The 22008-nt window shown below is 37.2% G+C and overlaps 1 protein-coding gene across 1 annotated transcript in view; it reads right to left on the bottom strand.

The window, feature by feature from the left end:
* Positions 1 to 22008, bottom strand: part of LOC103607547 — a 56587-nt gene that overhangs the window by 545 nt on the left and 34034 nt on the right. Inside the window, 3 exon segments of the mRNA XM_008592038.1 lie at positions 2945 to 3067; positions 3524 to 3601; positions 4869 to 4958. Coding sequence (XP_008590260.1) covers positions 2945 to 3067; positions 3524 to 3601; positions 4869 to 4958 — 291 coding nt within the window.

A 22008-nucleotide genomic window follows, 5' to 3' on the forward strand; every position in this document is an offset into this window, starting at 1 on the left:
GACCTGTACCTCTCATCATATACCAAAATCAACTCAAAATGGATTAAAGACTTATATAAGAGACCTGAAACTATAAAACTCATAAAAGAGAGAAACACTTCAGGAAGTAGGACTGGGCAAAGACTTTATGAATAAGACCTCAAAAGCACAGGCAACAACAACAACAACAACAAAACAAACAAATGGGATTATATCAAACTATATAGCTTCTGCCCAGCAAAAGAAACAACAAAGAAAAGATGACCTACGGAATGGGAGAAAATATTTGCAAACTATGCATCCAACAAGGGATTAATATTCAGAATATACAAGGGACTCAAGTTAACAGTAAAAGAACAGGTAAGTCGATTAAAAATTGGGCAAAGAAGCTGAATAGGCATTTCTCAAAGGAAGATACAAATAGCCAGCAGACATATAAAAAATACTCTTCAGTAAGCATCAGAGAAATGCAAATCAAAGCCACACTGAGATATCATCTCTCCCCAGTTAGACTGGCCATTACCAAAAAGTCAGAGGATAAGAAATGCTGGAGAGGATGCAGAGAAAGGGGAACCCTCCTACAATGTTGTTGGGACTGTAAATTAGTGCAACTATTATGGAAAACAGTATGGAGGTTCCTCAAGCAACTACGGATAGAACTGTCATATGATCAGCAATCTCATTGCTGGGTATATACCGCAAAGAATGGAAATCATCATGTCAAAGGGATACCTGCACTCCCATGTTCATCACAGCTCTATTTATAATAGCTAAGAGCAGGAACTAACCTAAATGTCCATCGACGGACAACTGGATAAGGAAAATGTGGTATACATACACAATAGAATACTACTCTGCCATAAAAAAGAATGAAATTCTGCCATTTGCAGCAACATGGATGAGCTTGAAGAAAATTATGCTAAGTGAGATAAGTCAGTCATGGAAAGTGAAATACCTCATGTTTCTTCTCATACGTGGAAGCTAGAAAGAAAGGAATGAAGGAAGGAATGATGGAAGGAAAGAAAGAAAAAAAAGAGAGAAAAGAACAATATTTTGTACTTTCAGAAGGGAAGAACATAACTGTGGTTACTAGAGGCAGGAATGGGGGAGAGGGAGGGAGATACACAAAACAGCTAGTTAGGAAAAGTGAGTTGTACTGATGCATGTATGTTATCAAATGACTAGAAGAGAGGAGACCAAATGTCAATAAAACAAAGAAATGATTAAGATTTGTAATGATGAATATGCTAATTATCCTGACTTGATCAGTACACATCGTATACAGGTATTGATATTCAACTCTGTACCCCATAAATACATAATAAATTACATTTCAATAAAATAATAATAAATAATAAAAAAACTACCATCACTAATAGTGGGACAACCTGTTTAAGTGCTTCTTACTGGGGTGCAATTTCAGTGACACAGTATGCCAAGGACAGTTAATTGCTAACAATGTTTAATTTTAATGTAATATTCCATTTGTGTCTTGTTTTTAACTTGTCGAATTTAGAATACAGAAACAAGTTATCTAACATTACAAGACAACAAACAGTCTGAGAAATCCAGAATTTTTGACATAAATTGTTGGAATATCATAGGGAAAAAGGATTGGTGACCACCCTAGATTAAAAGGGGCTGAGAAACATGATAAAAATAATATATGAACCCCAATTATAACCTGGTTAAAAAAGAAGAGCTACAGAAGACACTTGGGGAAACAATGGGAAACTTGAAACTGGATTAGATGATATGAGGGAATTATTGTTAATCTCTTTAAATCTAATAATGTAACTAACTGTGTAGGAGAACATCATTCCTATGACGGCTTTCTGATTTCTGCAGGGATTAATATTCATGCCTACAATTTACTATGTAAAAATTCAGCCAAATTTACACACATGTACCCAGATGTACCCATATACTAGTGTATTTACCTGTATTTGACTATGAGGCAAAATGTCAACAACTTTGCATATAAATGAGAAAATATGGGTGTTTTGTATCATTCTTTCAAATATTCTGATGGTTTAAAAATTACCATAATAAAAAATTGAGGTAAAATATATTAAAAGCACATTCCTTTCTTAACATTTATATATGAGAACCATGCTGCTATATTATTAATAAATTAATACATTAATAAATTTTATAATCTATATTTTCTAACTGAGGGCCCTTACTCCTTCACTCTAAACTGGTAAAAAGTAACTAAGATCACATAATTTGTCATAGAATGAACGGACGTGTTTATAAAGTAGATTTGATGGCTTGAAAGCACAGAGGACAAGCAGACTGAAAGATGATCAGTCACAAAGTCAGCTCTATGTTCTTCTGAAAGTTCCACAGTGCTGATTTTATTCACCATAAATAGGCATCATCATAAACAGGTAACTTCACCCCTATAACCTGAGTGATTTTCATAGACTCCAGTTACTGTTTTCCTCTGTTTGTGTTTCTATGGAAGAACTCTGTGAGCAGAGATACCGAGATGAGGGACACAGGCATTCAAACCCCATAAAAACCTTTACTATGTATCTTTTTTATTTTCCTTCATTCCTTACCTACTACCCATTCAATGTTTTCATGGTCATCCTTTCTATGCACAATTCCCTCCAAGTCACTTCCACCCATCCAGTCCTTGGTCATCCTTCACAGCTAAGGGAATTTCCACCTTCCCCTGAGATCTGATTAATGATTCCAGCCTTCCCTGGTCTCTTCTACCTCCCCAAATTCTAATACAAGATTCAGCACTAGGGTCTCCGCATGTTTTCACAAAGAATTTACCAAGCAGGGGTACAATAAAGGATCCTCCCTACCCTTCTAGACAGAAGCTCTGCTCTGTAGAATCTCCTGCTGCACAAAGGTAAGAGGAACAGGAGGGAATGACAAGTGGACACCTGGCAGCAGTACAGGAAGGAAGGCATGAAGAACAGGAATGGGAGGAGGCTCAGGTGCTCACCTGGTTGCAGATGGGCTTGTGCCTGAGCCCTGGTTTGTTGAGGATCATCTCTAGCTGCCTGCGGTTAAAGTTGGACACCCCGATGGACTTGGCCAATCCTGCGTCCTTACACTTCTCCATGGCCTGGGGAGGAAGGGGTTGGTGGGGAATTATTTGTGCACTTGTCTGCAGATCGAGATAAATTGAAGATAGAATTGTTAAAAATTAGAACTCAAAAGAAATTAGCAATGAAGTTTTCTGGCACTGATTGTCAAGAAAAGAGAAACTAAGAAAAAGAATAAAGAAAGGAGATACTGACAGCAAAAAGAAGAATTTCTCTGATCTCCTGAGAAAACCACATAGTTTATTGCACATTGTGTTAAAGAGCTGCCTGGCGTCCTTTTCCCCAATTCTTCTCTTGCATTTCTTTCATTACATTCTAGCAATGAGATTTTCCCCACCACTCCAGCCAAACTGCCTTTGTAAAGGTCACAAATTTCTAGATCCAAGGTGCTTATCCCAATCTCCCGAGTGTCAGGTGGGAACCAGATCCCCACTCTCTTGGCTTCCACCTCTGTGCTATTTCCTCCAAGCACTCACCTTCCACGTGGCACAGAGATCCACTGTATCAAATATTAACTTCCCATGTTCATCTCTTGGATACAACTCCCCTCTTGGCTGGAATAGAAGCAGTTATTTCAGAGATGCCACAGTAAATATCTCCACCCTCTGCTGTGTCCCTAGGTATGTCTAGGGATGGGGCATTAACCTCCATGAGGTAGGTGATGGGATGTTCCAGTTATCAATATTTGAAGACAGGTTGGATATGAAATTGTGAGGAATATCTTTAGAGAAATGCTTCCTCTAATCTTTCACATTTTTTGATATGTTTTCATAAATATCATTTTCTCAGGTCCTAATGGGGACTTATTGTGACTCAGTTTATACTTGCCTACACTCTTTACTGTCCTCTTTGGAAACACCTGTTTTCTTCTAGGGAAGACAGCAGGTTTCATGGCTTTATTTTCAGAACAACATTTGCAGTCTTGACCCAAGTCAGGTAATCAGAGCACTTTTTCCTCTTAAACTCATAATAGTCCAAGGGCAACGACATGAGCCAAACGTGGTCAATTGAGGTTAATTTCAAAATTAATCTGGAAGATGGGAGACCCAGAGAAGCTCTCAGGTGCTAATGACCAGGAGCCTTCAATTTCTCTGAGGTCATATTTTCCACCAATGGAAAGGGCTAGAACAAAAATCAAGCAAACCTGGTGAAATGCAGAGATGAGGGATGGAGAAAAGAAACATTTCTGAAGATGACTTTAAATCTTTAAATGCAGCCATGGCTTGGTCTTCCCTCCTATATAATTCAATAAGCCCTTTTGCATAAACTAGTTTCAGTGTATATAACACAGTTATTAATGAAAAAATGTCATGTACAAACCTCCATCATGAAGATAATCAACAGGAGAAGCAGTATCCCCCAAGTCCCTAAGAAGGCTGCTAGGTTTGACCTGCCCAGAGTGAGCACCACCAAATCTGCTTCCAGCATGAAATGTGAGATGATGATGGACATCCTCTGTGTGCCTTGTGAGAAGCAGTTTCATTGCTCAACACAGCCACAGGAAACTCAGCATCTGTGAACGTCCCCAAGAACTTCAGGGGCTGTAATCAGGACTGTGACTAGGACATGGCTATTGTTATTTGTTCTGAGACTTTGATGTTGAACTTTCTCCTCCTAGAAGTAGGAAGTAAGTAATTAAAAATACAAAAATTATTCAATAAAAAGAGTATTAGGAATTATCATTTAGGATTCTTCATCAGTGTAATAATCCCTACATCCTCCTAAGGAAAATCTTAATTCAGCCATAAAAACAATAACGTAATATAGTAATGTTCATATTGGCATCAGATGTGAAATAGGTTTGATCACACAACTGCCTACCTTCAGAGCCAAGGGGTAGTGCATGATGTACAGGCCAACGCAGTCCAACTGATGTTTCTTCAGTGACCTTTCCAAGGCTGGTTGGACTAACTGCTCAATAGAAAATTCCCCAAAAGTGGACGGTTAAAGAATGAAATTTGGAACTAATACTTAGCCAATTTTGTTGGTTTGTGACACACTATATTGAAGCTTTTTTCTACTATTTGGAAACCAATGATCACAGGCTTGTCATACTCCCTTCCTTCTTTTTTCCCCCTATGATCTGACCTCCCCATCAAAACTCTATTACACATTTGGTTATATTGTTGTATGTCTACTGAACATGAAAGGAAGTTACTCAAGACAAAAAACATTTATCAAATATTAATGCTCCTAATCTGAATTATATTTGACTTTACAAAGCAGTTAACAAACTTAGTCTCATTCTCTCTTCCATTCACCTAATTGGAAAAGAATTAGTATTCTTTCATTCAGATGACTAAAGAAAATTTGTGTGAGGCCACAATCTGAGGCACTTCAGCTCCATCCTGTTTAATAACTTGAGCTGTCTTATATTGTTCTCTCTTATTAACTAGGTGAAAATTAAAATTCATAACGAAAGCAATTTCTGAAAGTCACTCAGGAGATAAGCCATGATGTGATCACACTTGTGTCTGATTCTATAGTCAATAATGAATTATACTGCCTTGAGCTGCATCTCCGAAAAGTGAAGTGACTTTATGTTAAAGTCATAAATTTAGGCATCCCAATGATGAGAAATCCATCATCATTCTCTGCTTTTGATTATAGTTTTAATACATGAGTGTGTATAAATAAAAGTTGTACCACTATGCAATAATTCACCAAACAGCCACTGACCGAATCCTATAATTGTTATTTCTGCAAAATCATATGAAATAAATATGCACACAAGCACACCACATACACAATACATTCAAAGTGAGGAATATGTCATCTCCACAATACTCTCCGTAGTCTTGCTTTGGACGGCCAGTCCAACCTACTCTTCGTTATTGTACACATAGGCAGAATCCATATGGTAAAATCCGATGTCTGTTGCTAATTTGGTGCCCTCCACAGTTTCACTCTTAGGAACCCAGGGGAGCAAGCAAAGGTATTTGGAGATCCACACGATTGAGAGGTAGTGCAGGCACAAGCAGTGACCTTCACAAGAACCAAGTTTTCCTCATCTCTTGGGTTAGTTCTGTGTGTGAGGTGACGAACCCATCCCAGTTTGCCTGGTCGTTCCCAGTTAGTAATAAAAGTTGGGCATCCCAGGGATCTGTTCACTCATGAACAATCTCTGGTTGAGCCCTGGCATTGGAGGCTCCCATGAACATTTCCAGGTTGAGTGATTTGCTGGAAGAACTCAGAGAACCCAGCATAATATTATAGTCATGCCTGTTACTCATCAGTGAAGTTAAAAAGTAAAGGGTAATACAGGGAAAAGGGGTATGGGACGATATATGGAAGAAATCTGGACATGAACATTTCCAGGTTGAGTGATTTGCTGGAAGAACTCAGAGAACCCAGCATAATATTATGGTCATGCCTGTTACTCATCAGTGAAGTTAAAAAGTAAAGGGTAATACAGGGAAAAGGGGTATGGGACGATATATGGAAGAAATCTGGAGCAAAATTCAATGAGTCCTCTCCCAGTGAATTCACACAGAACACACTAAATTCCCTAGCATTGAAATTTGAGAATATATGGAAAATGTCTAAAAGAGGAACTCTTTAGAAACTCAGTTCCTAAGCCTTTCACCACAGGCTGGTTGCACAGACACACTCTACCTGGTAAACACCAAAATTCAAGTCTCCCAAAGGAAAGCAGGTATACAGAAGCCTAATATTTGTACTCGTAGTTAAGGTACAGTCATCATCATTGTCAGTTTGAAATGTTGAGAAATTGATATTCCAATATCTCATCCAGGTTCAGTTTAGAAATAAGCACTTCTATCCAGAGTAGTGTATTAAGTTACGTCTTTTCTAAACAGCCGTTCTTTCTATATGACACAACTAGATACTAGGACTGGAGATATATATTCTAAGGATGTATATTTATTATAAGAAATTAACCAAAGTTTGTAAGGGGTTGGCAAAGTAGGCATCAGCCCTTAAAATCAAGTCCTTCTCTTTTAGGGAAAGTGTAATTAGAGTAAAATTTACAGTTAGGGTTTGTCTACCAAATTTGGATAAAGATTTGAAAGTGCGTTTGTTAGAGGACAAAAAGGTAGATGAAACCACCATTTCTATTTATTTTCAAGAATTTTAGAGGTTTTCTTTTCCTTCCTTCCTTCCTTTCTTCCTTACTTCCATCCTTCCTTCCTTCCTTCCTTCGTTCCTTCCTTCCTTCCTTCCTTCGTTCCTTCCTTCCTTCCTTCCTTCGTTCCTTCCTTCCTTCCTTCCTTCGTTCCTTCCTTCCTTCCTTCCTTCGTTCCTTCCTTCCTTCCTTCCTTCGTTCCTTCCTTCCTTCCTTCCTTCGTTCCTTCCTTCCTTCCTTCCTTCGTTCCTTCCTTCCTTCCTTCCTTCGTTCCTTCCTTCCTTCCTTCCTTCGTTCCTTCCTTCCTTCCTTCCTTCGTTCCTTCCTTCCTTCCTTCCTTCGTTCCTTCCTTCCTTCCTTCCTTCGTTCCTTCCTTCCTTCCTTCCTTCGTTCCTTCCTTCCTTCCTTCCTTCGTTCCTTCCTTCCTTCCTTCCTTCGTTCCTTCCTTTCTTTCTTTCTTTCTTTCTTTTTTGATGAAATCACAAAGAGGTAGATACTGGGTCCTCAGTGCTCTCTCCTGATCCTGGCCCTGGTGTCCACTTAGGTGTAGGAACACTTGTAGGATTTACCAAGGATGAAGCTTCAGTGGTGTCCTCAGTCCTTCCTTCCCTCCATTTCATGCCACTTTGCACTGCTAAGTAAAGACACCTATCAACTAGTTTAAAATTTCTCACTAGATATTTCCTATGTTTTATAAATGAGAAAAGCAAGAATCGATGTTTAAGTACCTAGTATGTTGTTACGCAAAAGTAGTTGAGGACAACACTAGAATGTAAAACTTTATTCCATTTAGTGAACTATCCATTTGGCTCCTTCATATTAAAGGACCACCTCTTCCATTCTGATTCATATTCAATGTTTATTAACATGGACCAAGACTTACTTGCCCTTGTCAGGTTGTAGTTTGCTCTAAAATGATGTTATAGTTTCCTTTCAGGTAAATTTCCAGAGGGGAGAGTAGTCCTGGGAAATTCTATTGAGTCCAGGTCCGGTATTTGCTGTGTGGTGCTCACAGGATGCCCCACAGCAGGGATGCCATGTTCTCCCATTATTTTTCATGCACCCCAAATCCAGGAACTTCTATCACAAAGATTTCTCTGGATCATGGGCACTTGGAAGGAGGAAAGATTTCTTGGGTTGTAGAAATAAACAGAGAAACCATTCCCAGCACAACTCACTCTCAAGCAAGGAACCTGACAAGCAGTGTTACTGACTGATGAGTTTGAATTCTTCTGCCAAGCTGGGAAAGAGACTGAAATAGGAGGAAGAACCAGAGCCCAGAATAACTGGTAGGTGTTTATGTGATTAGACCCTGATACAGAGCAAAGTCTGACTGCCTTTCCTCTTTTTATATGGAATAGCTCTAGCTTGGCAAAACTTTATCCAAATTTATTAGACAAGCCATACCCTCAAACTCACAGAAGAACAAGAACCTGACAATCCCATTCAACTTCCCCTTATCCTGGGTCTATTTCTTATGAACCCTCAAACCCAAGACACTGTTGTTACCTCTGGAGTTGCATACATGCTGAATCCCAGTACAGGAATGAAGTGACCCTCATCAGTTTCATACACTGACATTTGGAATCCATCACTGTCACTGCTGTGGCTAAGCAGACCTTGTTTTTTTCCTCTAACTTCACGGGTTTTAAGAACAAGTGATAGGCAACACGACAGCTACCTGTCCAAGCTTGAGCAATGGCCTGAAATGCCCTGAAAATGGATAAATATTTTATATAATTCATGTTTTTCCCCAACATTATTCATGAAAAAAGGAAACAGCTTTAATTACAGTAAGTTTGGCTATAGTTAGGTAAATATTATGCATTAGCACAATGGAATGTTATGAATTGATTGAAAATTTAGCATAAGGAGTGATGTCAGCAAAATGTCTGAACAGGATGCTCCAAGTTCTCCATAGAAACATCAAAATCCAACCTGACACTTGTCAAGTAACGTTAGAGGAGCTCCAGTAAATAGTCCAATGTCTACAGCAACAGCATGAACACCCAACCACACACAGACACATGCACACACACACACAAACCAGATTCAGAATGGTTGGAATTATACCACGTTTTCTTAACCCTTGCCAATGCCTGTCTAGCACAGGTGATCTTGGTGTGGAGATAGCATCAGCCCAGTCACCAATTTCTTCCCTCAAATGAGAGCAATCAGAGAAGACCACACTTGAAGAATCCCAACCTTCCTAATACTCTTGAAGGATTGGAATCTTGCCTAATTTGGACCAAAAGTTAAAAAGCAGCTGGAATGTTTCTTTAAAAATAAAGGGGACTATAAACCCACAGATGCCTTGAAGAAAAGGTTAGTGGTGGAGACATACAATGGACCATAAAAGACCTGGAAGAGACGTTGTTTTGAATACTAAGTAATTCAAAAACAGCAGAGTATGCAGGGGAATTAAATAAGCCCTGCACAGACCAGGCAAGATGTACACCCAGTAAGAACTGTGTAGACCTTAAGCTATAGTGTTGAACTAATCCCAAGACTTATTTGAGCATTTTAGTTAAGAATTTTTATGACACAGAACAATTTTGCATAGAGTAAAGAGGTCACTGTTTTTTCAAATGCCCAATTAAACACACACACACATACATACACACACACACAAACAGCATACTGAGAAACAGGAAGTCGAGGTCCATTATTAGGAATAAAATAAATTGCCAGAAACCATTCCTTAAGAAGAATAAGCATTAAAATTAGTAGAAAAAGACTTTAAAACAGTTGCCTTACACATTCTCAAATTGCTAAAAAAACAAAACAAAACATAAAATCATGGGCAAAAACCTAAAGAAAATCAGGTAAATGCCAGGCTTTGTCCTCCCAGCTGGCAATCAACCCTAACCTCATAGACAGCTGCCTCAAGAAGACAACAATCCCCAGTGGGTCCAAGTGAGGAGGTTGTTACTTACAGTCTAGCAAATGCCAGATTTCATGCCACATGTATGCAACACCATAAAAAAGAGGTGAGCTGCCTCAAGAAGACAACAATCCCCAGTGGGTCCAAGTGAGGAGGTTGTTACTTACAGTCCAGCAAATGCCAGATTTCATGCCACATGTATGCAACACCATAAAAAAGAGGTAACATTTTTACCTACCACAGAATTATTTTGCCACATAAACTTTGTGGACAATGGAATATAAGGAGAAAAATAAAACTTTGATCTTTCTTTTCAAAAAAGAATTTAAATAAATATCACCATCCCTTCCAAAAACTTGAAAAACTTACCATGACTCAGTTATGTAAAGGCGTAAAGAAAAAGAAAAGTAAATTTAACATTTATCCAGCTAACACAAGAGGAATTATGTATTGAGAGTAGCAAAGGCATAAGTGAGACCGGCCAACATTTTGAGTGCTTACTAGGTATCGGACAGGACTCTCAGTGAACTCTTACAAACATCTCATGAACTAGGTTCAACTATTAACTTATTTTATAAATGAAAGAACTGAGAGAGGCTACTGATTTCTCTAAAGCCACTTGAAAATAAAGTCCTTTTAATTTTCCTTTCTGACTGCCACAAGGGTCATCTTGGGCACACATTTATGCACCTGCCCTTCCTCCAACTTTATTCTTCCCTTCTTCTCTTCATAGCATAATGTAGAGGATTTGTTGAGGGAAATACAAGAAATCTTCATGTTTCTACATAGAAAATGGGTCAATGATAGGAAGAAATAAGATTGCTAGAGCTCTGATGTCCATCTCTTTCTAAGGGCATCTCATGGTTAAATGTTCCCACCACTTTCATAAGCACATCTTGATTTCCACATCATGCTACAGGAGAGCTAATATTGTTTGGAGATTTGCACAATTCTGGTGTAGTTTCTCTCTTTGTTCATAATGGACTGCCTGCCCCAACATGTGAACACCTTGTTGAGAGACACCAGATTACAGGTTCTGAGGACTGTTCCATAATCAGTGAGAGGTTATCCAGAATTAGGTGGCCCCAGAGACTACTTGGACTGAGGGTATTCAGGATTTTTTCAGGGTCTCAATCATGGAGATCATAACTTAATGGAACAGAGATAAAGGCTGAAGTAGCTGGTATTCCAAGCAAATGGAGATGAATGTATTTCCACATTAAAAATCCATTAAGACATTGGCAAGAAGATGAATAAAGAACAACTGTCCACTATTTGGAAGAGTTTGGTACAATTTCTGATTTCAGTCTTGATGAAGATAAAGAAACATGTATAGTTTCCTGAACTACAACCTCCAAAATGAAGTAGATGTGGTTTCTGGGAAATTGGTAGATATCTGCTTTTGTCCTTTTTTTTTGTCACCCCAAGATCAGAGACACAAAACCTATGCCAACTAAACAAAGCAGCAGTGTCCCTCCGGCTAAACACCCAGTACTGTGGTACTGTTTAATTGATGACTTAAATCTTATCTCAGACAGTGCTTTCTATCTACGTTTGATCAGAATCTGATACTCAGAATGAAATGTGACCAGGGCAAAGGTTAAAAGGCAAAGAACAAGGCATAGCTAGTTTGCATTGGGTGATGCTAACTTCCTTGAGAGGTAGGAACAGTGTCAACTTTATCAACAGTGTCTATTAGGCACTACTGAATGTTTTCAAAGAAAATCTATAATCTACTCAAAGTCTTTAAATACTAGCCTACAAAATAGCTACATTCAACTCAGCCCTGAGCCTTTTTATTTATTTATTTATTTAAATTTATTTTTAATTGACAAAAATAATTGTGTATATTTATAGGGTGCAATGTTTTGATATATGAATACATTGTAGAAAAAGTCAATTGAGCTAATTAACCAATCATCAACTCCCCAACTTATCATTTTTTTGTGTGTGGTGAGAAAGAAACGTTCAGATTTCGGGGCCCACGTGGGGATTAACAAGCAAAAAGAGGGAGTTGACCCAGGCTGTCCTTGGATCACAAGACCTATTTGTGTATTTGGATCACAAGACCTATTTGTGTATTTGGTTCACAAGACCTATTTGTGTATTTGGTTTCAGTGTGGGCTTGAGCTGCAGGAGATATAAGGTCATGGAGATACTGGGAGGGAAATTTCTACCACCGGTCAGAGGGTCAAGCCAGCAGGTAGGGGCGGAGCTTTACCCTTTGATTTGCCCTCAGTGTGGAAATTTTTATCAGAAATGTATGGCCATGAGTATCAGGCACTAACATCTCCTCCTCATAGCATACTGGTACCAGTTGTACAGACAGATTAAAAAGCAAGCACAGCAGTAGAAAAATTTGTTATGGGTTTTCCTACCTACTATTTATGTTCCTCACTTTTTGGAAACACTTTAAAATTCCCATCATATGCAACATTACTCTATAAAAAACTGTCCTTCATATAAAGTCCTTCTCTTGTCTAAAGAAGAAAGCACTTATTTAATGGACAATTCTGGAAGATTCTGTGCACATTATTCAGTTGTCTCTCTGACTCTGGTTGTAGAAGATAACCGTCCTCCAGAGGCAAAGTCAGTGCATGAAGCAGAATTGATTGCTTGAACCAGAGCTTGTCGATTGATAGAGAATAACATTATTACTATCATATGTAAAGATAGAAGATATGCATTTAGAGTAGCCCCTGATTTTTTTTAGCTTTTGAATGTCTTTTTTTAAATTTTTAAATGAACTTATAATTTATTATACTTTATTAATAATATATTAATTAAATGATTTATTTAACAATGTATTTTATATCTAAAACATAAGTATGTACTCATTCATCTATCAGTTGTTGGATGTACTCATAGCCTTTGCTATGAGTATAGGACCATTGATTGATGTTCCTCTCATTTTTAAAATTTATTATTATTTTTAAATATAACAAGGATATGTACATTTATGTATTCAAATAATAAATATATAAACTAAATAACAGATGAGTAGCAAAATACTCTGTAGAAAGCAGGGCTTCTGGGCCGAGCCTGTGGCGCACTCGGGAGAGTGCGGTGCTGGGAGTGCAGCAGTGCTCCCGCCATGGGTTCGGATCCTATATAGGAATGACTGGTGTGCTCACAGTGCTCACTGGCTGAGCACAGTGCAGACGGGCTCAAAAAGGACAAAAAAAAAAAAAAAAGAAAGCAGGGCTTCTAATTTTCACAATAATTGGATATGTGAAACATTAAAATTTACATATTTCATTTTATAATCTCTACAGGTATTTGAAATAGCTCTCTAAAGTCTTCTAAAATCATGCAAATATCAAGTTAATTTCAACAAAGATGAATAAACTTTTCAAAGCCAAATTAATTTCTAAGCAAATCAACAAGTCCACTTAATAAGAAACCAAGAACAGACATTAAATATCTAAGTTTAACAACATAAATTGCATTAAAACATCAATAAAGCAGGGTATAAATGCAAGGGCACTTCAGAAACTTCATGGAAAAGTAGAATTGAAAGATAATGGAAATCTTTCCATGAACTTTTTTCATTGGTTTGTTTAAAGTTTTCCTTTTTTTAAACAAAAATAAAAACTAAGATCATAGAAAATATGTTCTCTGACCATAATAACAGAAGGAAATTTAGAAAACTCACAAATGTGAGGAAATTAAACAACACTGTCCTAAATAAATAATGGGTAAAAAGAAAAATAAGAGGAAAAATAGAGAGTACTTTGAGATAAAGATCAAAGTTCAACATATCAAAATTTATAGGATACAGGACTCATGCAGTACTTAGAAGAAAATTTATACTTGTAAACACCTATATTAAAAATAAGAAAGATTTCAAATCAGTAATATAAACCTCTACCTTAAGAAAATAGAAAAAAATAGAGCAAACTAAACCAAAAACAAATGTAACTAGGAAATAACAAAGATCACAACAGAAATTTATGAAGTAGAGAATTAAAAGACAATAGAGCATATCAACAAAACCAATAGTTCCTCCTTTAAAAAGATCAACAAAATTTGCAAACCTTATCTGGACTGATAAAGAAAAAAGGGAGAAGACCAAAATTACTAAAATCAGAAATAAAGGCATTATTACACTGTCACTATGGCTTTTTGTGATGGTAAGACTGAGTTTCTGTCTCTTTTTAATTTTTATTTGTATTTTAATTCTACCAGTGGGTTTTGTTCTTTCTCACGTATTCGTGATAGTGATCAACATTTTTCAGAATACAGATGCAGGACTCCTTTGAGGATTTCTTGTAGGGCTGGTCATATAGTGGTGAACTCCCACAGCTTTTGTTTGTCTGGAAAATATACTACATTCCCCTCATTTCTGAAGGATAGCCTTGCCAGATACAGTACTTTTGGCTAGCAGTTTTTTTCTTTTAGTATTTTGAATATATAATCCCATTTTCTTCTGGCCTGTAGAGTTTCTGCTGAGAAATCTGCTGTTAGTCTGACAGGGGCTCCCTTATATGTGACTTGATACTTTTCTCTTGCTTCTTTTAGGATTCTCTCTTTGTCTTTGAGATTTGCCAGTTTGACTATAATGTGTCTTGGAGAGGATCTTATCCATGTTGAATCTGTTTGGGGATCTTTGAGCCTCCTGGATGTGGAGGTCCGTGTCTCTCACTATACCTGGGAAGATTTCCATTATTATTACATTAAATAGGTTTTCCATACCTTTTCCTTTCTCCTCCCCTTCTGGAACATCTGTGATTCAAGTGTTTGTGTGGTTATGGTTGTCTGCTAGGTCTCTTAGATTTTATTCAATTTAAAAAATTCTTTTATCCTTTTTTTGGTCTGTCTCAGTTATTTCGAAAAGACTATCTTCAAGATCAGAGATTCACCTGCTTGTTCTAGCCTGCTGCTTAAGCTATCAGTTGTGTTTTTCATTTTGCCGGGTGAATCTTTCAGTTCCATGGGTTCTGCTACATTCCTTTGTAAGGTATTAATCTCTTTGTAAATTTTCTCCTCCGTATTCTGGATTTTTTTTCTCATTTCATTATGTTGCCTAACTGAGTCTTCTCATATCTCAGTGGGTTTACTTAAGATTGTTGCTTGGTATTCATTTTCAGTCATTTCAAGGATTTCCTTCTCTATAGGGTCTGGTATTTGAAAACTACTGTATTCTTTTGGTGATGTCATATTTTCTTGGGGTTTTATATTTATAGTGTCTGTACATTGATGTCTGGTCATCTGGTAGAGCAGTTGGTTCTTCTATTACTGTGGAGTGGGCTTTAAGGAGAGAAACATCCTCTTCTTTTTCTGGTCTCTGCTGGTGACTCTCCTTGTGTCAATGCAGTCAAGTGTCCTAGCCCCTAATTTTGGATGCTCTGGAAACAATGTGAATTTTTGGCTTTTTCAGGACAAACAATCAAAAATAGCCAACAGAACATAGATCTTTTTGAGATCATTCAAAAACCTAAATCATTGACCATCATAAAAATTCCTGGGCATTCAAAATTAAACACCCTGGAAAGTAAGGTCAATCATTTCACAGATGCTGCCGCTAAAAACTGTGGCTCTCAAATTCATTCCTTACTTAAAAACTAATCATCTTGAGCTTTTTCTACAAGCGCATTTCCCATTTGAACCTCATTGAAGGAGGAACAGGAAAAGGACTCTGAACAAAAGTTAAACTTTATTTATTTATTTATTTATTTTTGTCTTTTTCCGTGTCCGGCAATGGATTGCAACCCTCAGTGTCGCCCCCGCACTGGACTGGGACTGGCAACGGGACTGCAGCCCTCAGCGCTGCTCCAGCGCCTCGCTCAGACAGTTAGCGGGAACCGGTCTGTATGTGGGATCCGAACCCTCAGCGGGAGCACCACTGCGCTTCCCAAGTGGCGCACTACAGCAGTGCGCCACCGGGCCGGCTCCAAAAGTTAAACTTTTAAAAGAACATGGGAGAGATGTTCTTTCCCTAAACAGGTTTATGGACCAAATAATAGATCAATTCTTCCTTTAGGCCTCCAGTTACCCTTCTTACAGTATGTTCATGAATTGACTCACTGGAATTTAGATAAATAATAGCATGGGGAAACAATATTTCTGGAAACTATCTCTCATGCTTGCTCAAATGGCATATTTTCACTGTATCGTTGTCCCACACATAATTGTGAAAAACCACCGCATGGATTACAGTGACATTTCCATTTACCATCAAGACCCTGTGAGATACGACAATTGGGTTTGGTTCAGTTGTCTCCAACTCAAGGACACAAATAGGTTTTGGTTATAATTTGCATGTTTTCTCATTGGGTTGAAGCATCACCATGTTGCAAGTCATGGCCCAAACAGTAGGTAAAATTTTGTAGAGAAAACTATCCTTTTCTGGAGAGTTCATTCTGAGCTCCACAATAACAATAAAACACACTTCACTGATCAAATAATTTGACCCATTTACAATATATGGCCAGTATTTCAACATTTTTATTGTTCATATTATTCTCAGTCCTTTGGAGTAGTGGAATGCATAAAATAAATAATAAAGTCTTGACAGAGCTGACAGAAATCTTTAACCATCCCTGGACATAGGCTCTTTTATTGACATTGCTCAACTTGTGCTCTACTCTGTTTTGAAAAAAAAAATAGCTTTCTTTTCCATTTGAAATAATAACAGATAGACCTATGCACCTAGATGAAGAAGCTTACCACTCTTTCTAAAGGTGATATTTTTCATTACTGACACAGCCTTATAAAGCTCCTCACCCAAAATTCTAAACTTATAAAGAATTCCTTTAAAAGTGAGCTCCTAGAAGATTAGGACATTAAAGACCGTGACCTCTAGCCTGGATATTTTGTTTACTGGAAGCATCATCAAATAAAGGACTTCCCTCACCCACACTGCAAATAATGATATCAGTTACTGCTAACCAATTCTTGTGAAGCTAAACTGAAAGGTATTGACTCATAGATTCATATCTCTCATTTTAAAAAGAAGACCCCACTGGAGATCTTCAGTGGAAGTGGACTGACACTCAATCATCTCACCCTTCCCACCAGGATGAGAAGCAGAGGAAATCTGTGTAGACTGCTCTTTCTCAAGACACCAGACCTTCCTATCTTGTGAGAAAAAAAAAATATTATCTATTTCCAGAGATTTATATTAGCCTTATAAGTTGTAGTTTCCAGTTTCTACCTTCCCTTTGCAATGGGAAAGTCATTTATCCTTGCTTCCTGGCACATCTCTTACTTTCTTATATTTCTCACAGGCTACCAGTAAAAGGAGATGTTCTCAAGGAACCGTCAGCAGAATCTAGGATGGCCACCAATGATACCCTCCTCTTGGTATCCATTATTCTGTGACCTTGTCTTCTTGAGTTGGGGTGGTACTATTGACCTGATCTAATTAATAGAATATACCAATGGTGAAAGGATGTCACTTTTGATATTAGGTTATACAAGATTTTGACTTTAGTCTTGCTAACTTGTCTGCTTAGCTTGCACATTTTGATACACGAATTAATCATGTTGGAGAGATCCACGTGGCAAGGACCTGAGAACAGCTTTCAACCAAAAGCCAGTTAAGAACTGAGGCCCTTAGTCTAACAGATTGCAAGGAACTGAATTTTACCAATATCCACCTTGCTTGGGGACAGATACGTCCTCAGTAAAGACTTTGAATGAGACTACAGCCCTAGCTGAACCCATGATTACAAATCATGAAAAAACCTGAGCAGAGAACCTAGCTAAGCTGTCCCATGTTGCCTAACAAATTTCTATAAATTTAGCAATTTGAAAGTAAGACAAGCTTAAAAAGCAATTATAGTACCAGGACAGAAAAACACTTAGAATTCCAGAAGAACATGAGTTCAAGGATTGATAGTCTAGTGTGTGTGTTGGAGAAAGTTTTATGATGACCTCTTTGTTAAATATCCAAGAATTATGTGAAAGTGTATTTTATTCAACAATAAATATTTTTGAGTAAGTTTAATGTTCAAGAAACTCTTGTAATCACTATGTACTAAGTAACAACAAACAAGACAGAAAAATGTCTTCTCTCATGAAACTTATTTTCCAGTGACGGAATGTACACTAAACAAATATACCACATTTTCTTTATTCATTCATTCATTTTGGTTATTGTGAGTAATGCTGCAATGAACATGGGTGTACAAATATCTTTTTGACATAACGATTTTATTTCCTTGAATATATACCCAGCAGTGGGATTACAGGATCATATGATAGTTCAATTTTTAATTAGTTGAGGAACCTCTGTACTGTTGTCCATAATGGCTGCACTAATTTATATTTCCACTAACAGCATACAAGGTTTTCCTTCTTTCCATATCCTCACCAACACTTATCTTTCTGTAGTATACACCAAAATTATGGACTTTTCTGACATAATTAGGATAAAGATTTTAAAGTACATTTAATAAAGATGAAAAAATAGCTAAAAAAATATTTTCTACTTCTTTTTACATATTTCAGCTTTCCTTTTTCAACGAAATTACAAAGATCTGGACACTGGGTCCACACTACCTCTGCTGATCTCAGCCCAGCAACTTTTTTAGTTGTAAGAGCACTTGGAGGATTATCAAGGCTGAAGCTTCATTGGCACTATAATCCTTTCTACCCTTATGCCACTTTGCACTGGAAAGTAACCTAGTCCTGTCACATGTCTTCAAACATTTTTCAAGTATTTTCTAATATTTTAAAGAGGAGAAAAGTGGGACTCCAAGGTTAAGTAGTTAACTAATTAAACCCTTGCCTAAAGTTTGATGTAATTCTTGAATATTTAACAAAGATTAGTCAATAATTAACTAGTTAAATTCTTTGTCACATGATGTAGTATTCTGAAGACAAAGCTGGGATGCAATTTTTCTGGATTCCAATCTAGTGATTCTCCATATTTCTCCCTCTTATGTCCAAAGACCAAATCTATGTGTTTGTTTTAAATCAAAAGTTCACTAACAAGGACCAAGAAGTGAAGACTTGTCCTGGAAGGTTGTAGCTTTCCACTGAAATACTATATTTCTCCTTTAGCACACATTTTTCAAGCAGTAAGAGAAGTGTAAGAGAAACTACATGTGGAGTATTTATTATCTTGCACTCAGTTGGCTACCCCAGAACAGACAGCAATTTTCTCTAATCATTTTCCATATACTGCATCTCTAGCAATATTTACCACAAAGATTTTTCTGGATTATGTCTTCTTGATAGAGGGAAAAGTATTTCTTAAATTCAGAACAGACAGCAATTTTCTCTAATCATTTTCCATATACTGCATCTCTAGCAACATTTACCACAAAGATTTTTCTGGATTATGTCTTCTTGATAGAGGGAAAAGTATTTCTTAAATTATTGGAATAAACAGAGAAACCTCTCCCATTGCAATCACCCTCCAAGCAAGGGACCTGACAGGCAATGTTCCTGACAGCTGAGTTTCATCTCTTCTGTAAGCTGGGAAATAGTTGGAAACAGGAAGAAAAACCAGTGGCCAGAAGAATCAATAGGTATGAACACAATCAGACCACGATACAGAACAAAGTCTGACTACTTCTTCTCCTGTACATGGGATAGGTGTAGACTGGTGAAACTGAGTCCCAGGTGAGCCCCCAGAAGCAGAAAGGAACTGGGTGACTTCACAACTTGGGTCAGCTTCCACTTAAGCAAGGTCTATTTCCTTTTGAACAATCTATTCAAGACATGACTGTTACCTCTGCAGGTGCATAGGTCCAAATCCCAGTACAGAAATGACATGACCATCATTTAGGCCCACACACTGATGTTTGGGATCCATTGCCTATTCTCTCTGGCTAGGCAGTCTCTGTGTCCTTCTACCTTTACAGGTTATATGAACAATGGTCAGGCAATAGCCATACCGCACACTGTCCAGCTGATCACCATTGACATGTAGAAGGAGCAAGGTTGAAGCAGTGTTCCACATGTGAGAAGAGAAAGGGAACCAGTTCATTTGCTTTTTAGGAAAAACAAATCTTAAGTAAATTACTATAGAGTGATAAAAAATGTTATTTTTTTTGTAAATTTTATCTTTAGAACTTCTCACATTATTACAGAGATTGATTCAACAGTTATTGATCATTTATTAGACTAGAAATCTTCAGATATCTATTTGCTCGTTTGTTTTTTGTCATCATGAAGCTCCTTCCTGAACATATATCATTTGAAACAATTAACTGTTATATCACACACACACACACACACACACACACACACACACACACACACACACACAAATTGAAGAAATGACTACTGAGAATTTCTTAATAAAAAATCAAGTTAAAATTGAAAAAATACTCTAAAATTTTTAATTACATATTGATCTTTATTTCACTAAAACTTGTTTTTCTGTTTTTAAAAAAAAATTTTTTAAAAGATAATTTATTTGACATATATTTGGGGTATTTTTTGGTTGACTTTCGATAGTTGTGTACAATGTGTGATGGTCAGATCAAGATAATTAGCTTATTCATCATTACAATGTGTAATCATTCTTTGTGTCCATTAACCAATTTATCATTAACCCCTCTCCCTCTCCATCTCCCCTCCCCTTTTCTACCTCTAGAAACCACAGTTCTGTTCTCTCCATCTAAAAGTCTGACACATTATTGTGATTGTTGTTTCTGTTTTTCTTTCTCTCTCTTTATTGTTTGTTTGTTTATTTATGAAATTAGTTTCCACTTATGAGTGAGGACATGCCATATTTCTCTTTCTATACCTGTGTTTTTTCACTTGGTATAATTTTCTCCAGGCTCATCCATGTTGTTGTGAATGGTAGTATTTCATTCTTTTTTATGGCACAGTAGTATTCCATTGTGCATATATACCACAATCTCCTTATCCAGTCATCCACTGATGGACATTTGGATTGATTTCATAGCCTAGCTATTGTAAATAGAGTTGTGATAAACATGGGAGTACAGGTATCCCTTCAACATGATGAATTCTGATCCTTTAGATATATACCCAGTAGTGGTACTGATGGATCATATCTATCTGTAGTTGTTTGAGGAAATAGTCCCATGCATACTGCAGAAGAGTTCCTTTTTCTTCACATCCTTGCCAGCATCTGTTATTCTCAGTCTTTTTTATAATAGCCAGTCTAGCTTTGGTAGGATGGTATCTCAACGTATTTTTCATTTGCATTTCTGCAATGATTAGTGATGTGGAGCATTTTTTCATGTACCTGTTGGCCATTTGTATGTCTTCCTTTGAGAAATGTGTACTCAGCTCCTTTGCCCATTTTAAAAATTGGATTATTATTTTTATTTATTTATTATTTACTTATTTATTTTTTACTGTAAAGTTGTTTAAGCTCTTTGTATATTCTGGATATGAATCCCTCATTGGATGAATAGTTTGCAAATATTTCCTCTCATTGTGTAGGTTGTCTTTTTACTCTGTTGATTGTTTCCTTTGCTGTGCAGAAGCTCTGCAGTTTGATTTAATCCCATTTCTTTATTTTTTGTTTTGTTGTCTGTGCTTTTGGGGTCTTATTCACAAAGGATTTGCCCAGCCCTACATCGTAGAGTGTTCCCCCTATATTTTCTTCTAGGATTTTTAAAGTTTCAGGTCTTATGTTTAAGTCTTTAATCCATTTTTGAGTTGATTGTGGGATATGTAGAGAGGTATGGATCAAGTTTCAATTTTCACATATGGATATCCAGTTTTCCCAGCACCATTTATTGAAGAGGCTCTCCTTTTCCCATTTTATGCTCTTGGTGCCCTTGTTGAAGATCAGTTGGCTGTAAACACATGGATTGATTTCTGGGTGCTCTATTCTGTTCCATTGGACCATGTGTCTGTTTTTATGCCAATACCATGTTGTTTTGGATACTATAAATTTGTAGTATAGTTTGAAGTCAGGAAGTGTAATGCCTTTGGCTTTACTTTCTTTTTGCTGAGGATTGCTTTGGCTATTCAGAGTCTTTTGTTGTTCCATATGAATGTTAGGATTGCTTTTTTCTATTTCTGTACAGAGTGTCATTGGTATTTTGATGGAGATT

Source organism: Galeopterus variegatus, unplaced genomic scaffold (assembly GCF_000696425.1).
Source record: "Galeopterus variegatus unplaced genomic scaffold, G_variegatus-3.0.2 Scaffold7524, whole genome shotgun sequence".
Taxonomy (NCBI): domain Eukaryota; kingdom Metazoa; phylum Chordata; class Mammalia; order Dermoptera; family Cynocephalidae; genus Galeopterus; species Galeopterus variegatus.